The 20,064-nt window shown below is 37.3% G+C and overlaps 2 protein-coding genes across 2 annotated transcripts in view; both read right to left on the bottom strand.

Annotated features, from left to right (window-relative positions):
• LOC132839350 (interferon-induced protein 44-like) overlaps window positions 1–6,186 on the bottom strand; it is a 28,735-nt gene extending 22,549 nt beyond the window's left edge. Inside the window, exon 1 of the mRNA XM_060860284.1 lies at window positions 5,488–6,186. The gene's annotated coding sequence lies outside the window, so the exon portion shown is untranslated. The remainder of the gene's footprint in view (window positions 1–5,487) is intronic.
• Window positions 674–19,410, bottom strand: LOC132839881 (uncharacterized). Its single transcript, XM_060861106.1, has 14 exons — window positions 19,008–19,410; window positions 18,018–18,051; window positions 17,603–17,798; window positions 16,728–16,877; window positions 16,393–16,558; window positions 15,922–16,022; window positions 15,267–15,446; window positions 5,265–5,337; window positions 5,132–5,165; window positions 4,439–4,643; window positions 3,683–3,832; window positions 3,354–3,525; window positions 2,484–2,587; window positions 674–2,345 (listed from the first exon to the last, which is right to left on the bottom strand). Exons 1-14 carry the CDS (start codon window positions 19,072–19,074, stop codon window positions 2,178–2,180), a joined length of 1,800 nt encoding a protein of 599 aa, XP_060717089.1. The 5' UTR covers window positions 19,075–19,410; the 3' UTR covers window positions 674–2,177.
• Between the last annotated feature and the right edge of the window lie 654 nt (window positions 19,411–20,064).

The following is a 20,064-nucleotide window of genomic DNA, read 5'->3' as shown; positions in this document are numbered from 1 at the left end:
AACAGTACAGACGCAACAGGAGACACCTAAGGAAGACACCTAGCGATGTTCAGGTGTACACTGAACCGGACAGTCTTGAGGATGAGATAGACAGCACCCCGGTCGCTCCTACCGGTGCTGATGAGACTGCGTGTGTGCAATCTTCTTCTCCTCCACAGATACGTCAAACCAGAAGTGGCCGAGTTATTAGGCCACCGGTGAGATTCAAGGACTATGTGTTAAGCCAATGAGTGCATACGATACTGGGTGTATGTTGTGTTTATAAAAAAAAAAAAAAAAAAGAGGTCATGGTAGGTATATAATGGTATGTTTAGTTCAGCTTAAGTTTAATGTATCCCTGATTGATACACATGGAAATATTATTTAAGCCAAGTTACATTTTACACCTTATACATCTTTCCTGCTAAAGATAAACTTTTGTTTTTTTTTATTATAAAAAAGGAGGATGTAGTATATTGTGCAGCGCACATATACTTATGTTAAATAGTGCCCGCTTAGAGGCGGAGGGATTTCCTGGGAGTGTGTTGTTCTGGTTAGGTGAGTTTGACTGATGAAGGTTGTGGCCGGCACGGCTGTTGTTAAATAAAGAGTAAACAGTCTACTTGCCTGTTTTAATTCCTCTCACCTCAATGCACGTCATATATATATATATAATTGCAAAACGAAAATACTACACTATTCAATTCAAATTTATTTGTACAGCGCTTTTTACAATTGACATCATCTCAAAGCAGCTGAACAGAACATAACCATAGAACAAAAGGTTATTATAAAGATTAATATAAAGATTAATAGAACACATGTTAATAGATAATAATAGATGTTAATATGCACCAGGTTTAAACAGTCAGATTGACTTAATTGATGTGATGCCTTTGTCTGTGTAAAAGACCTTACTACTCTGAGAGCCAGGGCCTTTTTCAATAGACCTCAAGACAAGTAGAAATTAACTGCTAAAGGAGCTGGAGACATCAGGTACCAAACAGGAGTTGGCAGGTCTTCACTGTAATTATGTTGCTTTGTAGAAGCCAACATTCTGTTTTCCTATTTCAGCTTAGACAAAAATGTATAAAACTTATTGCGGCCTAGGGCTTTCGAGCCACATGCACCAAATTCAGATATGTTGTAGACCCTGCTCTGAAGTTTGTTGCTATTCCGCTACTTCCGGTACCGGGTCTCAAAATGACCTTTTTTCCCATAGACTCCCATTATAAACTTTCGAACTATCTACACCAAACTCGGCCAGCTCCTTTAGGGTGATACTCTGAACAAACTTTTAAATTGGTGTACCGACTGACCTTTCGGTTGTGCCGCAGACCAGCCCCCAAAATATGCAAAATCAAAAAAATTTTTTACAGCATGGACATGTGACATATCAAAACACTCAGAACAATGAGGGGAACTTCCTCATGTGTATTCTGATGACATCACGTGCTCATCTCCACTTGCCTCCAAATGTTTTGGCACCTTATCTTTCTGTCCACTTGCCTCCAAAAGTAACACTGACCCTTATGTCCACTCGCCTCCAAAAAGCACCGGCCTTTGCGAATACTTGCCTCGTCAAAGCCAACATCAAAGTTTGTTGCGACAAACTTTACAAATCTAGTTATTATTTATAACATTTCTACTGATTTGTTTGTTTACACTAATGACACATTAATGGCACAATTGTTTATATTTTGGTGATGCTATAATAATGAATAAGAAAAAACAACACAGCTTTAAACCCCATTACAAAAAATAAACAAAATATTATAGCGAAAAAAGTAGATAAAAAAAAATTGTTAATCAAAGTCAAATATGACATCACTGACAAAGTAATTATTATTATTATTGTTTTTTTTAAATATCCACAAAAAGTTGTTATCAAGCAGGATGTAATAGAAGATATCATTTTTCTCAAATACTGAAACACTGAATGTATGAATAACATTAAAAATAACAGTGAGCTGTAGCATAAACAGATGAGAGACTTAAATTTAATAAAAGCCAATTAAATATGCTCTTAATTAATCTACACTAGTAATCACAGGCACACATTACAATTTTATGACTTTGTGATTGTCGTTATAGTTGAAGTAGTTAATCATGATTAATATATGAGCTACATCAAGATTTGATGATAATAAAGACCTAAATCCCAATTCTCTTTTCCAAATGGACTTTTTAGCAGATACTCAGATGTTACCCTCTTCAGAGTAATCATTAACAAATCCTGCAATTGCCTTTAAGGCAGACAGAATAAGCACATCTTTTTTGTCATCTACTTCAGTCTCCTCATGATAGTTGCTCACTGGGAAGATGCATTTCAGTGGTGGACCAATTGTGTGGCTGAATTCCCGCATCTAGACATATAGAAAATACAAACAGTCAGAAAAATGCTAACAAAAATTCGCACAAAAACAGCACAAAACATTAGATATTAGATATTTTTATTAGAAAAAATAAACACAAGTAGGATAAAATGTGTAAGAAGTACAAACCTTTTCTTTGATTTTCCTGCTTTTGTAAACCTCAGCTAGATCCTGTGTAACCAGTGGGCAGACATCATCATCAATTTTTGTCATCAGAACCACATGAGGGATACCTGGGGTTTACAGATAAGTAAAAGAAAGCTGTCAGAGTGCACAGAGGATACAGAGACACTAGTCAGAGAAGAGGTGAGATTAATCCTGACACACAAGGGAGATCAGTGATGAGTGGCAGGATGTGGGCGGAGACAAGACATAAATAAAAACAAAACACGTAGAAACATGGAACAGAAGTGGGTTAACAAGTGTGCGTTGTTCTGTGGGCTGCTGCACAACTCGACTTGCATCGCTTTGTGTAAAGGAAAGGTTTGTGGAACAATATGTATTCACTGAACACATCTCATACAGGGTTTAGCCTCGGCCTGGAACAGGGCTTGAGAGTCCGCCACGTTGGCCTCGGCAGGGGGCACTAAAGTGTAAATTTCAGAAGGAAATACAACATACGTGAGTTTTAATAAAATAAATCAGGAACTAAACTGGAAAGAGGTGAAATTTATCCTGAACCATGATGATCAGTGATAAGAAAAAATTGAGCCGGAGAAAAAATATGAACCAAAACACAATGTGTAAAAGGAAAAAAGCAATAAAAATATGGAACAGAAGCGGAATCGAGTGACATAGTGTTTTGTGCTGCTCAGCTCAGCTCACAGCACTTTATTTTTAGTTATTTAAATGTATCTGTGAAAAGCGCAATACAAATTCTCATCTACAAAAAATGCACACTAACTATTAAATACAAATCAATCCAGAAAAAAAGGAATATAATAATATAACGAATGTAAGATTCTTACATATATTATAACACATCATTTAGTAACTCACCCAATCTGAGGGCAGATTTTCTGACAGCTTTCATCTTCTGAATCATCTCATCCTCCATTAAGGAGATGCTCTTTGCATCCACTACGGTCACCAAACAGTGAACTTTGTCATTCAGACTGGGTTCATGTATGTAGTTTGGATCAGCATCAGTCAGTGGGGAAAAAGGATTAAACTGAGGACAAAGAAAAGAACAGTAAAAGGATATAAAATACTTTAAATTACTGCATCATCTGATCATGTGGCATCTGTAGTTGTAGATAATTTACTGAATATGTTATGAGTAAAAAACAGATGATCTTGAATTAAGACATGTTCATTGTTTTTCTTACTTTATAGCCTTCTTTGACACGGCCATGCAGCACATTAATGATGTCATCAGGATGAATTCCAGATTCATCTTGATTTTCCAGACCCATAACATCACTGAAGACAAATGGCAAGGTGACAGAATCTTTGTCAGTGATTTTGTAAGTTTTGTTCTGTGGAAAGAAAAGAAAAGAAAAGAAAAGAAAAGAAAAGAAAAGAAAAGAAAAGAAAAGAAAAGTGCAATAAAAGACTGACAAAAGCAATCCAGACCAGGATGTAGAATCTTATCTGATTAGGGCCAGTGTTAGTTCAGGTTTTCAATACAAACAAGCAGAAGCCACACCTGAGACTCTGAAAGCCAAGATCATCAGATTAAACAGGTGGGATAAATCTTAAAGAGATGCACATAGGAACACAGACAATAAACAAAGCCCTGCCCGAACGCCCTCTGGTGTTTATACAGGGAACTGTTCAGCGGTCCATGACACCCACAGCATGACAGTGTGGTTAAGAATGTGATCAGAGTGAAAGGGTGAATTATGTACAGTAGAGCATTTGTTATGAAATATAATTAATAAATAAATAAATGAATAAATGAATAAATAAATGAATAAATAAATAAATAAATAACTTCTTGACCTTTCAGACTCCCTTTACAATGCACTTAGAACTATAATATTTGAAACATGACTCCAGTATTTAAGATTTGAACAACTGATTAATTTTCTTATTCTGGTCATTGTTCCATGAATGTAATGAGAATAAAAAACAACTCTTACTCTTTTTGTGCAGCTCTTTCCAGCAGATGTCTCCTCTGCTGCCCCGAATACAATTCTTTCCTTGTATACGCTCCTCACTGAGTTTACAAAGCAGGACTTCCCAGCTCCGACTGGTCCATGAAGCAGTATTTTGAACTGCCTGATGTCTTTGCGGTTTTCCATAAATTTAAGAAGTTCACTTAACTCAGATTTCAGATTGCTTGGGCTGTTTGGGATAAACACACTGAGAGTTTCGAAATAGAAATAAACCTGGGAAATATCACTAGGAAATATAAGTTTCTCAAGGCCTATAATAATTTAATCGTTTTTGGGGTACATCTGATTGATTTAAAGAAAAGACAGTTAAATATTTGAACATTATACTGTATAGACACTACGAAAAGTGTTTGCCGTGACCTGCAGAGTTTTGGTGCTGCCTTTTTACTAGTGGATTTAATGTTGCTTCATTAGCTGAATTCTCCTTGATGTTTAAATTACACACAGATCACTGCTACTGAACTAATGGCGTGACTTCTGACCAAACTAATATAGTTTCACAACAACAAGGATGATGTATATAATCAAACTCTTTATTCATTTTTTATATATTATTGAGAATTATGCAGATTTGTAATATTATTTAATTTTTTGTAGATACATGGAATATAAAGCCTGATTTCCGTAAAACAAAACATTACTAAATTGATCACTCACTTCCAGTCGATGTTTCTCCAAAGTTGCTCGAAGTCTGTACACAAAAAGATAATAGAGAACTTTGAGTAAAAACAGAAACTTTTTTTATTACAGATTTCTTTCTTCTATTTTCGTTTCAACAAAGTGATCTAACCTTCTGGTTCTGATTCTGGTTTTGATTTCTTTCCACCCATTTTGGGCAGATTTCCTCCTTTGAAGCTGTTCATCTTTTAAAAACCTAAAAAATGTGTCTATTTTTCTTAATATCGAATAAAACGTGTTTCAGTATATGAAAAGTATTTAATTATCAGATTGCATGAATTCATGATGTGTAGTTATTTTTCTCCTTGATAGAGCAGAAAGAAAACGGCACTTACCAACTATGAGCTCAGTAGGGCTCTGTGCTTTTGTTTTCACTTTTCAGCCCAGGTCTTACCTTCTCTTTCCGTTACTCAATCTCACACACACACGCACACAAACACACACACATATGCATTCATGTATGCAGTTCCACCTACACACCACTCACACAAGTCAAGAAGCATTCATTGTCATTTTAGCCACATATCACTGACGCAGTAGTGAAATGAAACAACGTTCCTCCAGGACTCTGGAGCTACAGAAAACAACACAGAGCTAAAAAGTAAGTTATTCTACATTTACTAGACTCTCGTATCCAGAGTGACTTACAATTTATACAACAAAGCAATTGAGGGTTAAGGGCCTTGCTCAGGGGCCCGGCAGTGGCAGCTTGGTGGACCTGGGATTTGACCATCTAGTCAGTTGTCCAACACCTTAACCACTAGGCTACCACATCCCTCAAATCCTCCATAGATGGGTGTGTTTCCTGTTGCAAGTTTGTGTGTTTTTCAGACGTGTCATTACTGCATTTTGAGACCATAAATGCTGATACTTATTAGTTTAGGATTAATGATTTTGACTAAGGAATACCATCACTGGTTATTTTAACATAGAATCTAATTCTTAAGATAACAGTTGTTGTAAGAATAGGTGAGAATGGAGTTGTAGGATTTATGAATCCCCCTCGGCCCAAAGCTAAGGAGACATTCCTGTCCAAAAGCAAAGTAAACCAAAAGGAATGAGAAAGGTAAAAAGAAAGGCGTAGAGAAGCTAATCAGGAAAAAACAGAGGAACAAAAGCAACTAATGTTTGCTAATAAACTTCTGAAAGTAGAAAACTTGGTTACAGAAATGAAACAATTGAATATGAATTAAATACAATTACAATTGCCATAAATGCTACTGCAAGACTGCAGAGGATCAGATGCTGTACCTAAACAGCTGGAAGAAGATTTCAACTGACTAAGAAGATTTATGCGATAAAAACAAATTATTTATCAGAAGTTCAATAGAGCTCTGGTCGCTGTTATTTACATTTATATGTATCCTTTTTCTATAATTGAAATATATATTTAAATGTTGAATGTGGCTAGAAGAAAATAGAACATGCTGTTCCATATAACCACAGGATGTTGTAAGCCTGGCTGATGTATACTGTATCTCTGATGTGCAAGATATGATGCATTGCACTGCAGAAGCACACTGCAGAGGCACAGCTTAAAAAAGGTCAACCACAAAATGACATGTAACCAAATGCTTCGCTAACAGACACTGGGGCCTACAGTATCTCTCTCCTGTAAGAGCCTGTCACTGTCCTGGATAGTGCCAGGCAAATGCAAGGAAAGTCCAGGGCAGATGCGCCGCAGGTGCCCAGCCAAATAAAGTATATAAATCTTGCTGTATTGAATAACGGGTATGCATTCTACTATAGCCAAACTTAAGCTTAGTTACTGTACTACATTTGTATTGCATAAGGATTGTGCATCAGAGAACAGCTTAACGTAAGCTTACACTTGGATAGTGTTTCTTGGTTTGTTACTATCTTTACATTTTAAATACTTTTACTTATGCTAGAATTGTTTGATTATTTTGAGGTTTTATTTTATTTACTTTACATATCGTCGCTGTCAGGCGGAATCCTCATATCTCCAAAACCGTTATTTTTCAGGAAATAAAAAAAACGCCGTACCTTATCTGCAGTGCACAGGGTTTAGTCTGCGTTGCAGTGGATTGTCTTGCGCTAAATTCCTGTCCTCAGACGAGCACCAGAACTAGCGGGGGTCAAGATTTTTTTTTCTTTGAGCCCAGTGTTTTGAAGACATTTACCTCAGAAGACGTGTTGATTCGTTGCGACTCTTCTTGAGGAGAAATATGCCGTGAAGCTCTCCTGCGGAGTGAGGAAGAGGTGAACAGCTGAAGTGTCCAATGGAGTTATGAGATTTGCGCTCAAGCTATTTTCAAGACTTTAGATTGGTTAATAACTTGTAAAAATAACAGACCCACGTGGGGACTGACCAATAACATCGAAATGTGAAAAAATATGAAATTGACCAAATTTGGACATAAGAGGTTTCCGCCCGACAGCGACGATATATTGCATACTTCTTCTTCTTCTTTCGGCTTTTCCCTTCAGGGGTCGCCACAGCGAATCATCTCTCTCCACCTAACCCTATCTTCTGCATCCTCAACACTTGCACCCACTAGCTTCAAATCCTCATTAATTACATCCATATACCTCCTCTTTGGCCTTCCTCTTTGCCTCCTGCCTGGCAGCGCCATGTCCAACATTCTCCTACCAATGTACTCACTCTCCCTCCTCTGAACATGTCCAAACCATCTTAATCTCGCCTCCCTAACTTTGTCCCCCAAACGTCCAACATGGGCTGTCCCTCTGATGTACTCGTTCCTAATCCTGTCCAATCTTGTCACACCCAAAGAGAACCTCAACATCTTCAGTTCGGCTACCTCAAGCTCTGACTCCTGTCTCTTCTTCAGTGTCACTGTCTCTAAACCATACAGCACGGCCGGTCTCACCACTGTCCTGTACACCTTCCCCTTGATTCTTGCTGATATTTTCCTATCACACAGAACTCCTGACACCTTTCTCCACCCACTCCAACCTGCCTGCATTCGCTTCTTTACTTCTTTCCCACTCTCTCCATTACTCTGGACTGTTGACCCCAAGTACTTAAACTCCTGTACCTTCTTCACCTCTTCACCCTGTAACCTTACTATTCCACTTCCCTCCCTTTCATTCACACACATGTACTCAGTCTTACTACGACTGACTTTCATTCCTCTTCTCTCCAGCGCAAACCTCCACCTCTCCAGGTTTTCCTCCACCTGCTCCCTGCTCTCACTACAGATCACAATGTCATCTGCAAACATCATCGTCCAAGGAGACTCCTGTCTGACCTCCTCTGACAACTGGTCCATCACTATAGCAAACAGGAAGGGGCTCAGAGCCGATCCCTGATGCAGTCCCACCTCCACTGTAAACTCCTCTGTCTGACCTACAGCACACCTCACCACTGTCCTGCTCCTCTCATACATGTCCTGCACCACTCTGACATACTTCTCTGCTACTCCTGACTTCCTCATACAGTACCACAGCTCTTCTCTTGGCACTCTGTCATACGCTTTCTCTAAGTCTACAAACACACAGTGCAACTCCCTCTGACCATCCCTATACTTCTCCATCAACATTCTCAGAGCAAAAATTGCATCTGTTGTGCTCTTTCTGGGCATGAAGCCATACTGCTGCTCACAAATTTCCACCACCTTACTTAACCTAGCTTCCACTACTCTTTCCCACAACTTTATTGCATGGCTCATCAACTTTATCCCCCTATAGTTGCTGCAACTCTGCACGTCACCCTTATTCTTAAAGATCGGCACTAACACACTCCTTCTCCATTCCTCAGGCATCCTCTCACTTTCTAATACCCTGTTGAACAAACTAGTTAAAAATTCCACTGCTGCCTCTCCTAGACACTTCCAGACCTCTACTGGGATGTCGTCAAGACCAACTGCCTTTCCACTTTTCATCCTCTTCAAGGCCTTCCTGACTTCATCCTTTCTAATCTTATCTACTTCCTGTTCCACAGAGTTCACCCCTTCTACTCTTTTTTCCCTCTGATTTTCCTCATTCATCAGCTCCTCAAAGTATTCCTTCCATCTCCTCTGTACACTCTCCTCACTTGTGAGCACCCTTCCATCTCTATCCTTAATAATTCTAACTTGCTGCACATCCTTCCCATCTCGATCCCTCTGTCTAGCTAACCTGTACAAGTCCTTCTCTCCTTCTCTAGTGTCTAACCTAGTGTACAACTCATCATATGCCTTCTGCTTGGCCTTAGACACCTCCCTCTTCACTCTGCGCTGTAACTCCTTGTATTCCTGTCTATTCTCTTCAGTCCTGTCCATATCCCACTTCTTCTTGGCTAATCTCTTCCTCTGTATACTATCCTGAACTTCCTCATTCCACCACCAAGTCTCCTTATCTTCTTTCCTCCTTCCAGATGACACACCCAGCACCTTTCTCCCTGTCTCCCTGATCACTTCTGCTGTAGTTTCCCAGTCATCCGGCAGCACTACCTGACCACCCAGAGCCTGCCTCAACTTCTGTCTAAATTCCTCACAACATTCCTCCTTTTTCAGCTTCCACCACTTAGTTTTCTTCTCTATCTTTGACCTCTTCCTCTTACAGACCATCAGAGTCATCCTACACACCACCATCCTATGCTGTCTGGCTACACTCTCTCCCACTACCACTTTACAGTCACTAATCTCTTTCAGATTGCCTCTTCTACAAAGGATGTAGTCTACCTGTGTTCTCCTACCTCCACTCTTGTAAGTCACTCTATGTTCCTCCCTCTTCTGAAAATACGTGTTAACCACAGCCATGTCCATCCTCTTAGCAAAGTCTACTACCATCTGTCCTTCAAGGTTCCTTTCCTTAACTCCAAACTTGCCCATCACCTCCTCATCACCTGTGTTCCCCTCACCAACATGTCCATTAAAATCCGCTCCTATCACCACTCTCTCACCCGTGGGAATACTCTCAATCACCTCATCGAATTCACACCAGAATCTCTCTTTCTCCTCTAACTCACAACCTACCTGTGGGGCATAACCACTAACAACATTCAACATCACCCCTTCAATCTCTAACTTCAGACTCATCACCCTGTCTGACACTCTCTTCACCTCCAGAACATTCCTCACAAACTCCTCCTTCAGGACCACACCTACCCCATTTCTCTTACTATCCACACCATAATAAAACAGCTTGAATCCTGCTCCTATACTACGAGCCTTGCTACCCTTCCACTTGGTCTCCTGTACACACAGTATATCCACCTTCCTTCTCTCCATCATATCAGCCAGCTCTCTACCTTTCCCTGTCATAGTACCAACATTCAGAGTCCCTATTCTCAGTCCTACACTCTTACCTTCCCTCTTCTCTCTCTGTCTGTGCACTCTCCTCCCTCCTCTACTCCTTCGACCAACAGTAGCCCAATTTCCACCGGCGCCCTGTAGGTCAACGGCGCCGATGGCGGTCGTTGTTAACCCGGGCCTCGACCGATCCGGTATGAAATTCTTACTGACAACTCGCATGGTTAGATTTGGCAATGTTTTATGCCGGATGCCCTTCCTGACGCAACCCTCTCTATTTATCCGGGCTTGGGACCGGCACAGAAGTCACTGGACTGTGACCCCCATGGCTAGATTTTGCATACACATATACATACACATATACATATACATACACATATACATATTGCATACACTTATTTGTATTACATTGCTTTAAATAAAAACAAGGCCTCCCATTGTGAGGAACCTGAAAAGACAAGAAGGTCTAAGTCTGACTGCTTCATCTAAAAAATAACAATAGACTAGGTAAAAGAACCTGAAGAGGATCCTTTGTTAGAAGACGTTGAGACTTCGAAGAACAATCCACTCTAAGGTAAGACCAGTCTTGATCCCTACTGTTTAAACTTACTCGTGCAAAACATAGGACACATTCCTTAGTGGGACTGTCGGGGCTTTGTCCAAGCACGCCAGCAACATTTGTCACTAGAGGACATGTAGGTCAGTACAATTACTTCACAGTTTATCCTGAAATTTTACAAGACTGAAAGCTGTATGAGAATGAAAAACATATGAGAATTTGCCTTCAGTGAAAGTTTAGTCTTCAGTGTCAGTGTAAAGTTGATCCACTGTCATATCAGTCATGGGTAGCTCTACACCAAGCTAGTGGGCAACCGATAATGAATTTTTATCTATTACTCAGTGGTCATGCCCAGAATCACTAACAAGGTCTCTAGTCCTTTACATAGATTTCTTTATGGGTGATCCAGGAACTTTTAGAACTGTTACAGAAACTGGCTGGTTCCGTGCTCAGGTGCTCACATGCTCATGCTCAAGAATTTCTAGAAAACAAAAGATGGCAAACTAAACACTAAACCACTGCAACTGTTGTCTTACTGAGTGTCCAATTTTTATTTTTTTTTATTTTATTTTGGGGATAAAAGTTTTCTATAATTTGTGAAATTTTAAAAACTCAATTTGCCTCAATTTGATAAAGTTTCTGTGAAGCCTGACTAAAAAAGATGTTATGATTGATATGTCTAGTTAATGTCACCTTTAGTGTACATAAGATAGGTAGACAAAAATGTAAACCACAATTTTGTACATGCATACAATGTCAGGTATGAACCAGACCAAACTCTCTGTTTCTCACTAGACCATATAAAACCACCCTGTTGTGGATTTTTTTAATATAACAACACACCTTATCATGATTGATTTAAATACATCTAGTTTATACCTGTCATACAGTACAATTACTCTAACTTCCTTGAGTATATTATATATACACATTTAACGCTAGTTCAAGAGTTCATCATATTCCTAATGAATATCAAATCAAGATCATAACTAGTAACTATCATAACGATTTACTGCGAAAGAAACATTTGCAAAAATTTTAATCTATCAGCTGTTTGGTGCTTTGTAATTGTCAGGACTCTGCCCGGACTTTGGCCATGTGCCTTTTGTTTATGTTCTTTGTTCACGTGTCTGCCCCGCCCTTGTCTTTTCCTCCCCGCCTCTGCACACATGTCCCTCATGTGTCATGATTATCATTAGTATTTATTTGAGCCGCGTTGCCTTGTGCAGCGTGGAATCCTCTGTTGTCTTTGTCTTCGTCCTGTTTAGTGTTCCTTTAGTTAATAAACCCTGTTTTTGTTAAGCTGTCCTGCATTTGGGTCCGTTTTTACCCCCGCGTCGCTGACAGTAATGGTGTGCCAAATAACTGATCAGTCCACTGGTATGATGTGGCAGCAGTAATAACTAGGGTGAAGGGTGGTGATCAGACTAATTTTGTTTTATCTTGAACCTCAGAGAGGACAGCTGCCAATGCACACGATGCTGCAAGTATTCAAAGTGGTACATATTACACAGTGGTGGATTTGGGCTGTAATTAAATATAATTCACAAAAGCCTGATTCAATTTAATTTATTGGATAAATCACAAGAGTGACTAGAGTACTTGTAAATATCTTGTATTTATGTAGCATTAATTAGAATACTGAAAGGCCGTTGACAATATATTTTTTAGAACATCAGTATGATTTATCCATTTTTATTCACACAGGCCACTCAGATTCATGTTCAGTCCCAGATCAGTTTGTGAATTTACTGCTGCAGCTCACTTCAGGTCTCCATCGGAGCAATATTTGATCTCTGCAAATGCATAAATTATTGTTCTTCTACAGTTCTCCCACACAATCCCATTAGGCTCCCACCACCAGCTTCCTGTAGCTGCCCACATCAGGTATAATCCACTGGTGATTGCCTACAAAGCCAAAAACCAGCACCCCCTTTTCAGAAAAAACTTATCACACCTTGCTGTGCTCCACATACCCCTGTTCCTCTGGAACGTCTTGATAGGTCTCAGGATATGAGGAAGACAAAATCATGTGGTGTCTGTATGCTTAACTTATTATATTACTTCCCAAAATACTTTAGAATGATAGTATTCTTAGCCTGTGACTAGTGAACTAGTATAATGGTATAATGATTCAGAGAGATGGTATAATGGTTCAGAGAGAGAGACTCAGGGGGAGAACCCAAACGCAGGCCAATGTTCAAAAGAGAGCTTTAATGAGTTAAGTAAATAAGTAGGAAACAATAGCAGGCAAGAGTGTCCATAAACGAAAAAATAGAATCCAAAACAGGGAGAAAATAAATAATCCACTGGAAAAGTTCGTACTAATTCGAATCCTAAAAATAAACTCCACCGGTAGGAAAAACACCGGAGCACAAAAAACTGGAAAAAAAAGGCAGGCAGCATAGAGAAACTCTCATAAGAAAACAAAAGGGGAAAAAGTAAATCCAACCTGGCAATAGTGATGTTACCAGTGACACCGAAGCTCCGAGCTTTCAACCCAATTGTATTGGGATAAGGTTCATTACTCTAAGCTTTTCAAATCAGAGCTCGATGAGGTGATAACATGAGCTCAGAGATGTTTAGATTAATAAATAAATGAATCAATATATTAAATACAATAATGTACGTTCTTATTGTATTTCTATAATTTACTATTTTACTTTTAATTATGCACAATGTACTTTGTTTAAATTTAACTTTTTGTACTATTTGTATGCAGCACAGCTGCAAATGCTTTGGTAATACAAATGTACAGTTTTTGTCATGCCAATAAAGCACACTTAAATTGAAATTAAGAGAGAGAGAGAGAGAGAGAGAGAGAGAGAGACTTTGTTCCTATTTTGATATAAAATAACATAAAATAAAATAACAGCAGCACTTTTAAACCACTTAATTATTCTAATAATTAAAGCTGAACAATTGAATAAAATTAAAAGTAGGCTTTAACCTTGGCTGTTGGCTACATCTTTACATCTCTACATCTCTGTCATGCTTTGCACAAAAATGCCTCAACATGGATGATGTATTATTATTATTATTATTATTATTATTATTATTATTATTATTATTATTATTATAGTACGGTGGCCGGGAAGTGCAAACCAAATTAACAAAACCGAAAACACATTAACAAGTCAGACAACCCGGAAGCGGTTGGTATAATTTGTTAATGGAAACTTACCATCATCGGACGAGACACCTTTCATTCACCTGTATATCTTTAATGACAGTCGTCTTGTCCAATGATCGGTAAGTTTCCATTCACAAACAATACTTACCGCTTCCGGGTTGTCTGAATCGGTGCATGAAACACATTAACAAATCAGAAAACACATTAACAAATCAGAAAACACAACGACATTTCAGACAACCCGGAAGCGGTTGGTATAGTTTGTGATTGGACAAGACACCTGTCACTCAAAGTATACATGAAGTTCAACAGTCTGCCACAGGGAAAAGTTGGAATGGATGGATGGAATGGATTACTGTGGATTAATTCTGTTAATTTCTTGAACGGGGAACTTTATTTAAACGGAGAACTTTACACATTACACATAAGATTCCATACCTGTATATCTTGAGTGACAGGTGTCTTGTCCAATGATCGGTAAGTTTCCATTCAAAAACGATACACTACCGTTTCTGGGTTGTCTGACTTCTTGTGTTTTCGAATTTGTTAATGTGTTTTCTGATTTGTTAATTTGGTTTGGGTTTTGTTAATTTGGTTTGGGTTTTGTTAATGTGTTTTCGGTTTTGTTAATTTGGTTTGGGTTTTGTTAATGTGTTTTCGGTTTTGTTAATTTGGTTTGGGTTTTGTTAATGTGTTTTCGGTTTTGTTAATTTGGTTTGGGTTTTGTTAATTTGTTTTGCACTTCCTGGCCACCGTACCTAGCGCTATTTCTCCAGGGCTTAATTAATAGTGATTAAATAATTTCAGAAACTTTGGTCATTAATGAAATCTGATTCATTCTTTGGGCCTAAATGGTTATGTAATAACTGTGAAATAAGATGATAGTTGCTTGTAAATATAATGACATGTTTTGTGTAATGTTATTGATCTTAAATATAAGTAGGATCAAACATAATTATAACGGAAAATTGTATTTTATTTTATTTAAATAAAAGCACAATGTACAGAGCAAATATTAATAAACACAAACCAGGTATGATTAAAGTAGAGGAAATAAGATTATCTGTGAAAAGATTCTTTATGTCTCTCTATTATTTCCCATCATCCTTTGCTGTGATCTTTGACATATTGTATAGTTTTTGCTGATTCATTTTTTTTTCACTATGTTGACTCTTCTCATGAGTGTAAAAATGAAAAAAGTCTTCACTCCAGTTTTTCACAAGAGGTTCCGTTTTCCAGCTGATCATTGGCAAGATTCACAATCTGATCAAGTGCCTTGAGGATCAGAAGATCCATGTCATCAATTGTGTCAGTCTCCTCGTGGTAATTCTTCACAGGGAAGATGTGGCTCATTGGAATCCCCAGTGCATTACTGCAATCCTGCATCTGGAAAAAAAAACAACAGTAACAAACCATTTATTTAAAAGAAATTAATAAATAAGAAAAAGGTCTGTAAGAAAAACATTATTTTTTCCACAAATGAGAACAAATACAGAAGAACAGAACTTTATTTAAATTCTTAAACAGACACCTTGTGAAATAATCTAGCAAGCTTTTTACAGTTGACAGCAGTCACCTCATAATATTTCACAGGAAATATTATTACTTATAAATATTATTATTACTTTTTATATTAATATTTTAAATAAAAAGTTCACTGGATTTAGAATCTTGGAAGCCTTTATGATTTCCAGGAAGAATTTTCAGGAAGTTTATATTAATCATGGACATTTTATAAATATATAAGATAAATAATAGTGCAGTCTAATTGTGTGTTTATATACAGTTAGAACATATGTTTTCAATCCCACATTTTGTAATCAGTTACAGTGCTAGTATACAACTTTAAGAACACAATTACCTTTTCTTTAATCTTCTTACTGGTGTACACCTTTCTTATGTCCTCTTTAACCAGTGGGCAAAGTTCATCAACTTTTGTCATGACGATTACTTGAGGCAAATCTGCAAAGTAGGATGAAGATCACTCCAGTGTGTAATTCTTATATCACAACAATTTGTCATGATTTCATTTTTTTTTTTTTTTTAGTTTTATTAATTAGTTACATTTATTATATAACTTATAACAAGGCTTTTACAAGCCTCTCCCTTTTTTAATAGGGCAAAAATTGCAGCAAATCTTTAGAAACCAGTTACAGCTAACACAGGAATCTACTTTATTAATTGTTAAATAAGTCCCTGTGTGCGTTACAATAGAAATTATTATAAGAATAAAATCTAAATCTGTGATATTACTGTCAGGGCTGCTGAACTATTAACACTTTCTGAACAAATCAAACACGATACAATTATACACTGGAATAACAGAACTTACTATAGTCTGAAGCCGCCTCACGAATCCGTATCATCTTATCAATAAACTTGTGGTCCATAAATGACACTTTGTTTGCATCTAGAACATTGACCAGGCAGAAGGTGTGATCAGAAACCCTGGGATTGTTTTTGGAGTCTTTTCCAGATGCAGGATGAAGAGGATTAAACTGAAAATTGGTGAAAGAATAAATCTTCAGTTCAATTTGGGTTAATTGCTACAGAAAAACATTTATACTAATACGATATACAAACATAACCTAATACGATATACTAACAATATACATTGTAAAAAGTCTGAAAGTTATTGTTTTGTCTCATGTTGTGAAATGTCCTCACGTTGTATCCTTCCTCAATTAGCCCCTTTAAGGCTGAGATAATGTCATCTACACATATGCCTTTGCTACCTTCACGTTCAAGTCCCATGATATCATTGAAGACAAAAGGCAAATGGGAGCCATCCTTCCCTTTGATATGATGAGTTTGATACTGAAAGACAAAGACACAAATTGTATACCATTTATTGCATTTTTTTTTTTTTACTTAAGATGAAATAATCCTGAAAATCCAAACATCCTGAAAGTTAAACATAATATTGAACTGTACAATGCTGTGCCTCTTTAGGTGCTGAGGCTGACACCTTGTGGTGCCTTTACACCTAGTTGTCTGTTTGGAGAATGAATTAGATTTCTTTCATTTGCTATTTTTTACCCAAGTTTAAGAGTCAATTAAACTGAAAAAGCTTTCTTGTTTAAAATAACTGTTTAAAAGGTGCTGTATCCTCACCTCACTACAGAACTCTACTGAGGTTGAGAACACACAAAGGTTCCACTCAGATAGAATGAAACCCTATTCACACTAATGTCATATTTGTTAAAGCGCCATATAACCTTTTTGCATATTTGAGACTGCACATATAGCTGATTCTGGGCTCATTTGGTTGGGTTTTGCTTTTAAATGATTCTTTTTAAACTGTGCAGTTCCAAATATCAAGGTTTCTGCACTAAAGCAAAAAAGAACAGTGCTTTTTCAATGCATGGGATGTTGTTGAATGATCGTTTTCAAAAGGTCCAGGGATTGTCTCTCTTCACACTAATATAAAAAATATAAAATATTTTTGTCTATACTGTAAATGTGAGATGACTTTAATTTAAACAAAACTGTGTTTATTTGATTGAAATTTACAATCAAATCATTGAGCATGTTGTACTTACTTTTTTTGTGAAACTGGTTCCACATGATCCAGCAAGTGCCCCAGAGGTGATTCGCTCTTGGAAAGCATCATTGATTGAATTTATAAAGCTGGACTTTCCTGCTCCAACTTCACCAACGATCAGAATCCTGACAAACTTAACATCAGTAGTGTTGAGCTTAAAGTTCCTCAGTTTCTCTTCTAAAGCGTCTTTTTTCCTATTACACACAAAAAGTCACAAAAGAACAAACAACAATTTACTCACAGTTAGTGATTTGAAGAAAAAAAATAAAAAAATTAAATTGACTATATGTTGATATTTAAGTATAAATTTATAAATGTTTTGAAGACATTTGATAAGTTTTGAGGCTGAAATATGAGCATAATTGCTCATGGTGTATTTAAACAAAAAGCTCCATTGCTTTAATAAAACCTACCCCCAAGGCATTTTCCTCCATGGCGTATCATATTCTGAAAAGAAACAAAAAGAAAAGTTACATTTTTGCAATTGTCTGTGAAATATAGCAAACCTGTACATGGGCAAGTCCAGGAAAATGGAGATTGTTAGATGTATACCAAGGAGTTCTCATTTACAGCAGAGAGAACTGTTATAAATGGATCATTTTTAACTATTCAATAGAAATGATCAACAAACGAGTGTGTGGTGTTAAACCTGTTCATTCACTTATGAGTTACACATTCCTACTGTAAGGAAAGCTAGACTGATGTAGACGGGAGATCAGTTATTAAAAGAACATTGATTATTGAAACAGTTTACATAAAATATATTATGTTTCTCAACAAAACATGATTATTTGCTTACAAGTTAATTGCTTACTAAATTAAAGAAGTTTATTAAATGATGCAGAGTGAATGTGATCACTTCACATATTAATGTAAACTGAGTACGGTGTGAAATCTCAGATGGATGTTGGTGCTGATGGGAATTATAACTATTGTATAAAACAATCATGTTACAATAGTGCAGCAGTAATTCAACAAGTTTTTTTTTCAGTGTGTCAGTCAGTGCTGCTGGACCTGTATTACAGTATTGCACAATGAAATGAGCCAGAATCACATCTAACTGAGACCTACTCCTGTAGACACTGAAAAATCCTGAGAAACTGTGAATACATTGTACATCTAGTCACATCTGAGTTCTGAGCACAAATTCTATCTTACCTTCTTGTTACGTCTGTAAAACTCAGCTGTGTAATTTGATAAATGTTCTATTGCATGCACATGATTAGAAAAGCTGCTTTAAACTGAAATTTCTGCTTTAAACTGAATTCTTATAACGTGAAAGTAGGAAGATTTTCCCCATTCTGAACATTGTTTCCACTTAGTCACTGTGAATCACACTGGCTCCAATTGTGACAAGAAACTTCTGTATGAATGTCTGAAAATAATTTTAAAATTTGTCTTACCAACTTTGGGAGGTGGAGGTGGAGGTGAAGGTTGACGTGGAGGTGGAGCTGATTGTGTTTGTCCCATTTTATACAATTATTTCTTTTGAAATTTCTCTTGAAATTCTGGATTATTAAAAATGAACTAAACAGAAGAGCAGTGTATGTTTTTATTTCCTTGTTCTACACAGGTATACATCTCTACTTAAATTATAAATCTGAGAGCTCCCGTTGTTATAGAATTCATTATTGGACTGAAAATGTCTAAAGCCAATGTACAAAGACAATGAAATGCAGTTAGAATCTAACCATAAGTTTATAAGTGTTACATTTCTAATGGTATAAATGGTAAGTTGTATAAATTCTAATGAGTGAATATCACTATATTTGTTTCCCAGTTGCAAAATCATAATAGATGCAAACACATACACACATGACCATATTTAATTAACTTCTGTTTAACATCCAAGAAAATTCTTAAAGCCTAATTGACATAATTTAAGATTAAAATGTTTATGTAAAGATCAGATAACAGTAAAAATAAACCCACATATACTCACGGTTTGTGGATCTACTGCAGCTCTCCCCATGCCAGTTATATAGCATCAGTTGGGGGCTCCTCCTCCTCCTCTTCCTCCTGGGATATCTATTTTCTCTTTGTGCATTCTTTCAAATGGAGGCATTTCATGGAAATGGAAAGTGAAAATAAATCCACATGCTGTTCAAAGAAAATCAGTAGATGTTTGGTGAAATGATTAAGTTATTATTAATTAAGTTATTATTATTAACACTATTATGATGTTTCAGTATCTCCAGAATACTTTACCTTCTCTGTATATTGTGGAGTTTATATAGCCACACACACACACACACACATACACACACACACACACACACACACACACACACACACACACACACACACACACACACCTGACAGCTGACTGAAGTGATTAAATGCTTAGAACGCACTGTCACTGTCACTGGGGCAGCTGAATTCCTGACGACAGCGTGAACCAATCAGGAACGCCACTGTGGCACTCACCCTCTGGCTATGAGACACAGCGGAGAGCCAGGC

The sequence above is a fragment of the Tachysurus vachellii genome, chromosome 24 (genome assembly GCF_030014155.1).
Source record: "Tachysurus vachellii isolate PV-2020 chromosome 24, HZAU_Pvac_v1, whole genome shotgun sequence".
Taxonomy (NCBI): domain Eukaryota; kingdom Metazoa; phylum Chordata; class Actinopteri; order Siluriformes; family Bagridae; genus Tachysurus; species Tachysurus vachellii.
Note: the sequence above shows the minus strand (reverse complement) of the source record. Positions and strands in the feature narration are given on the sequence as shown.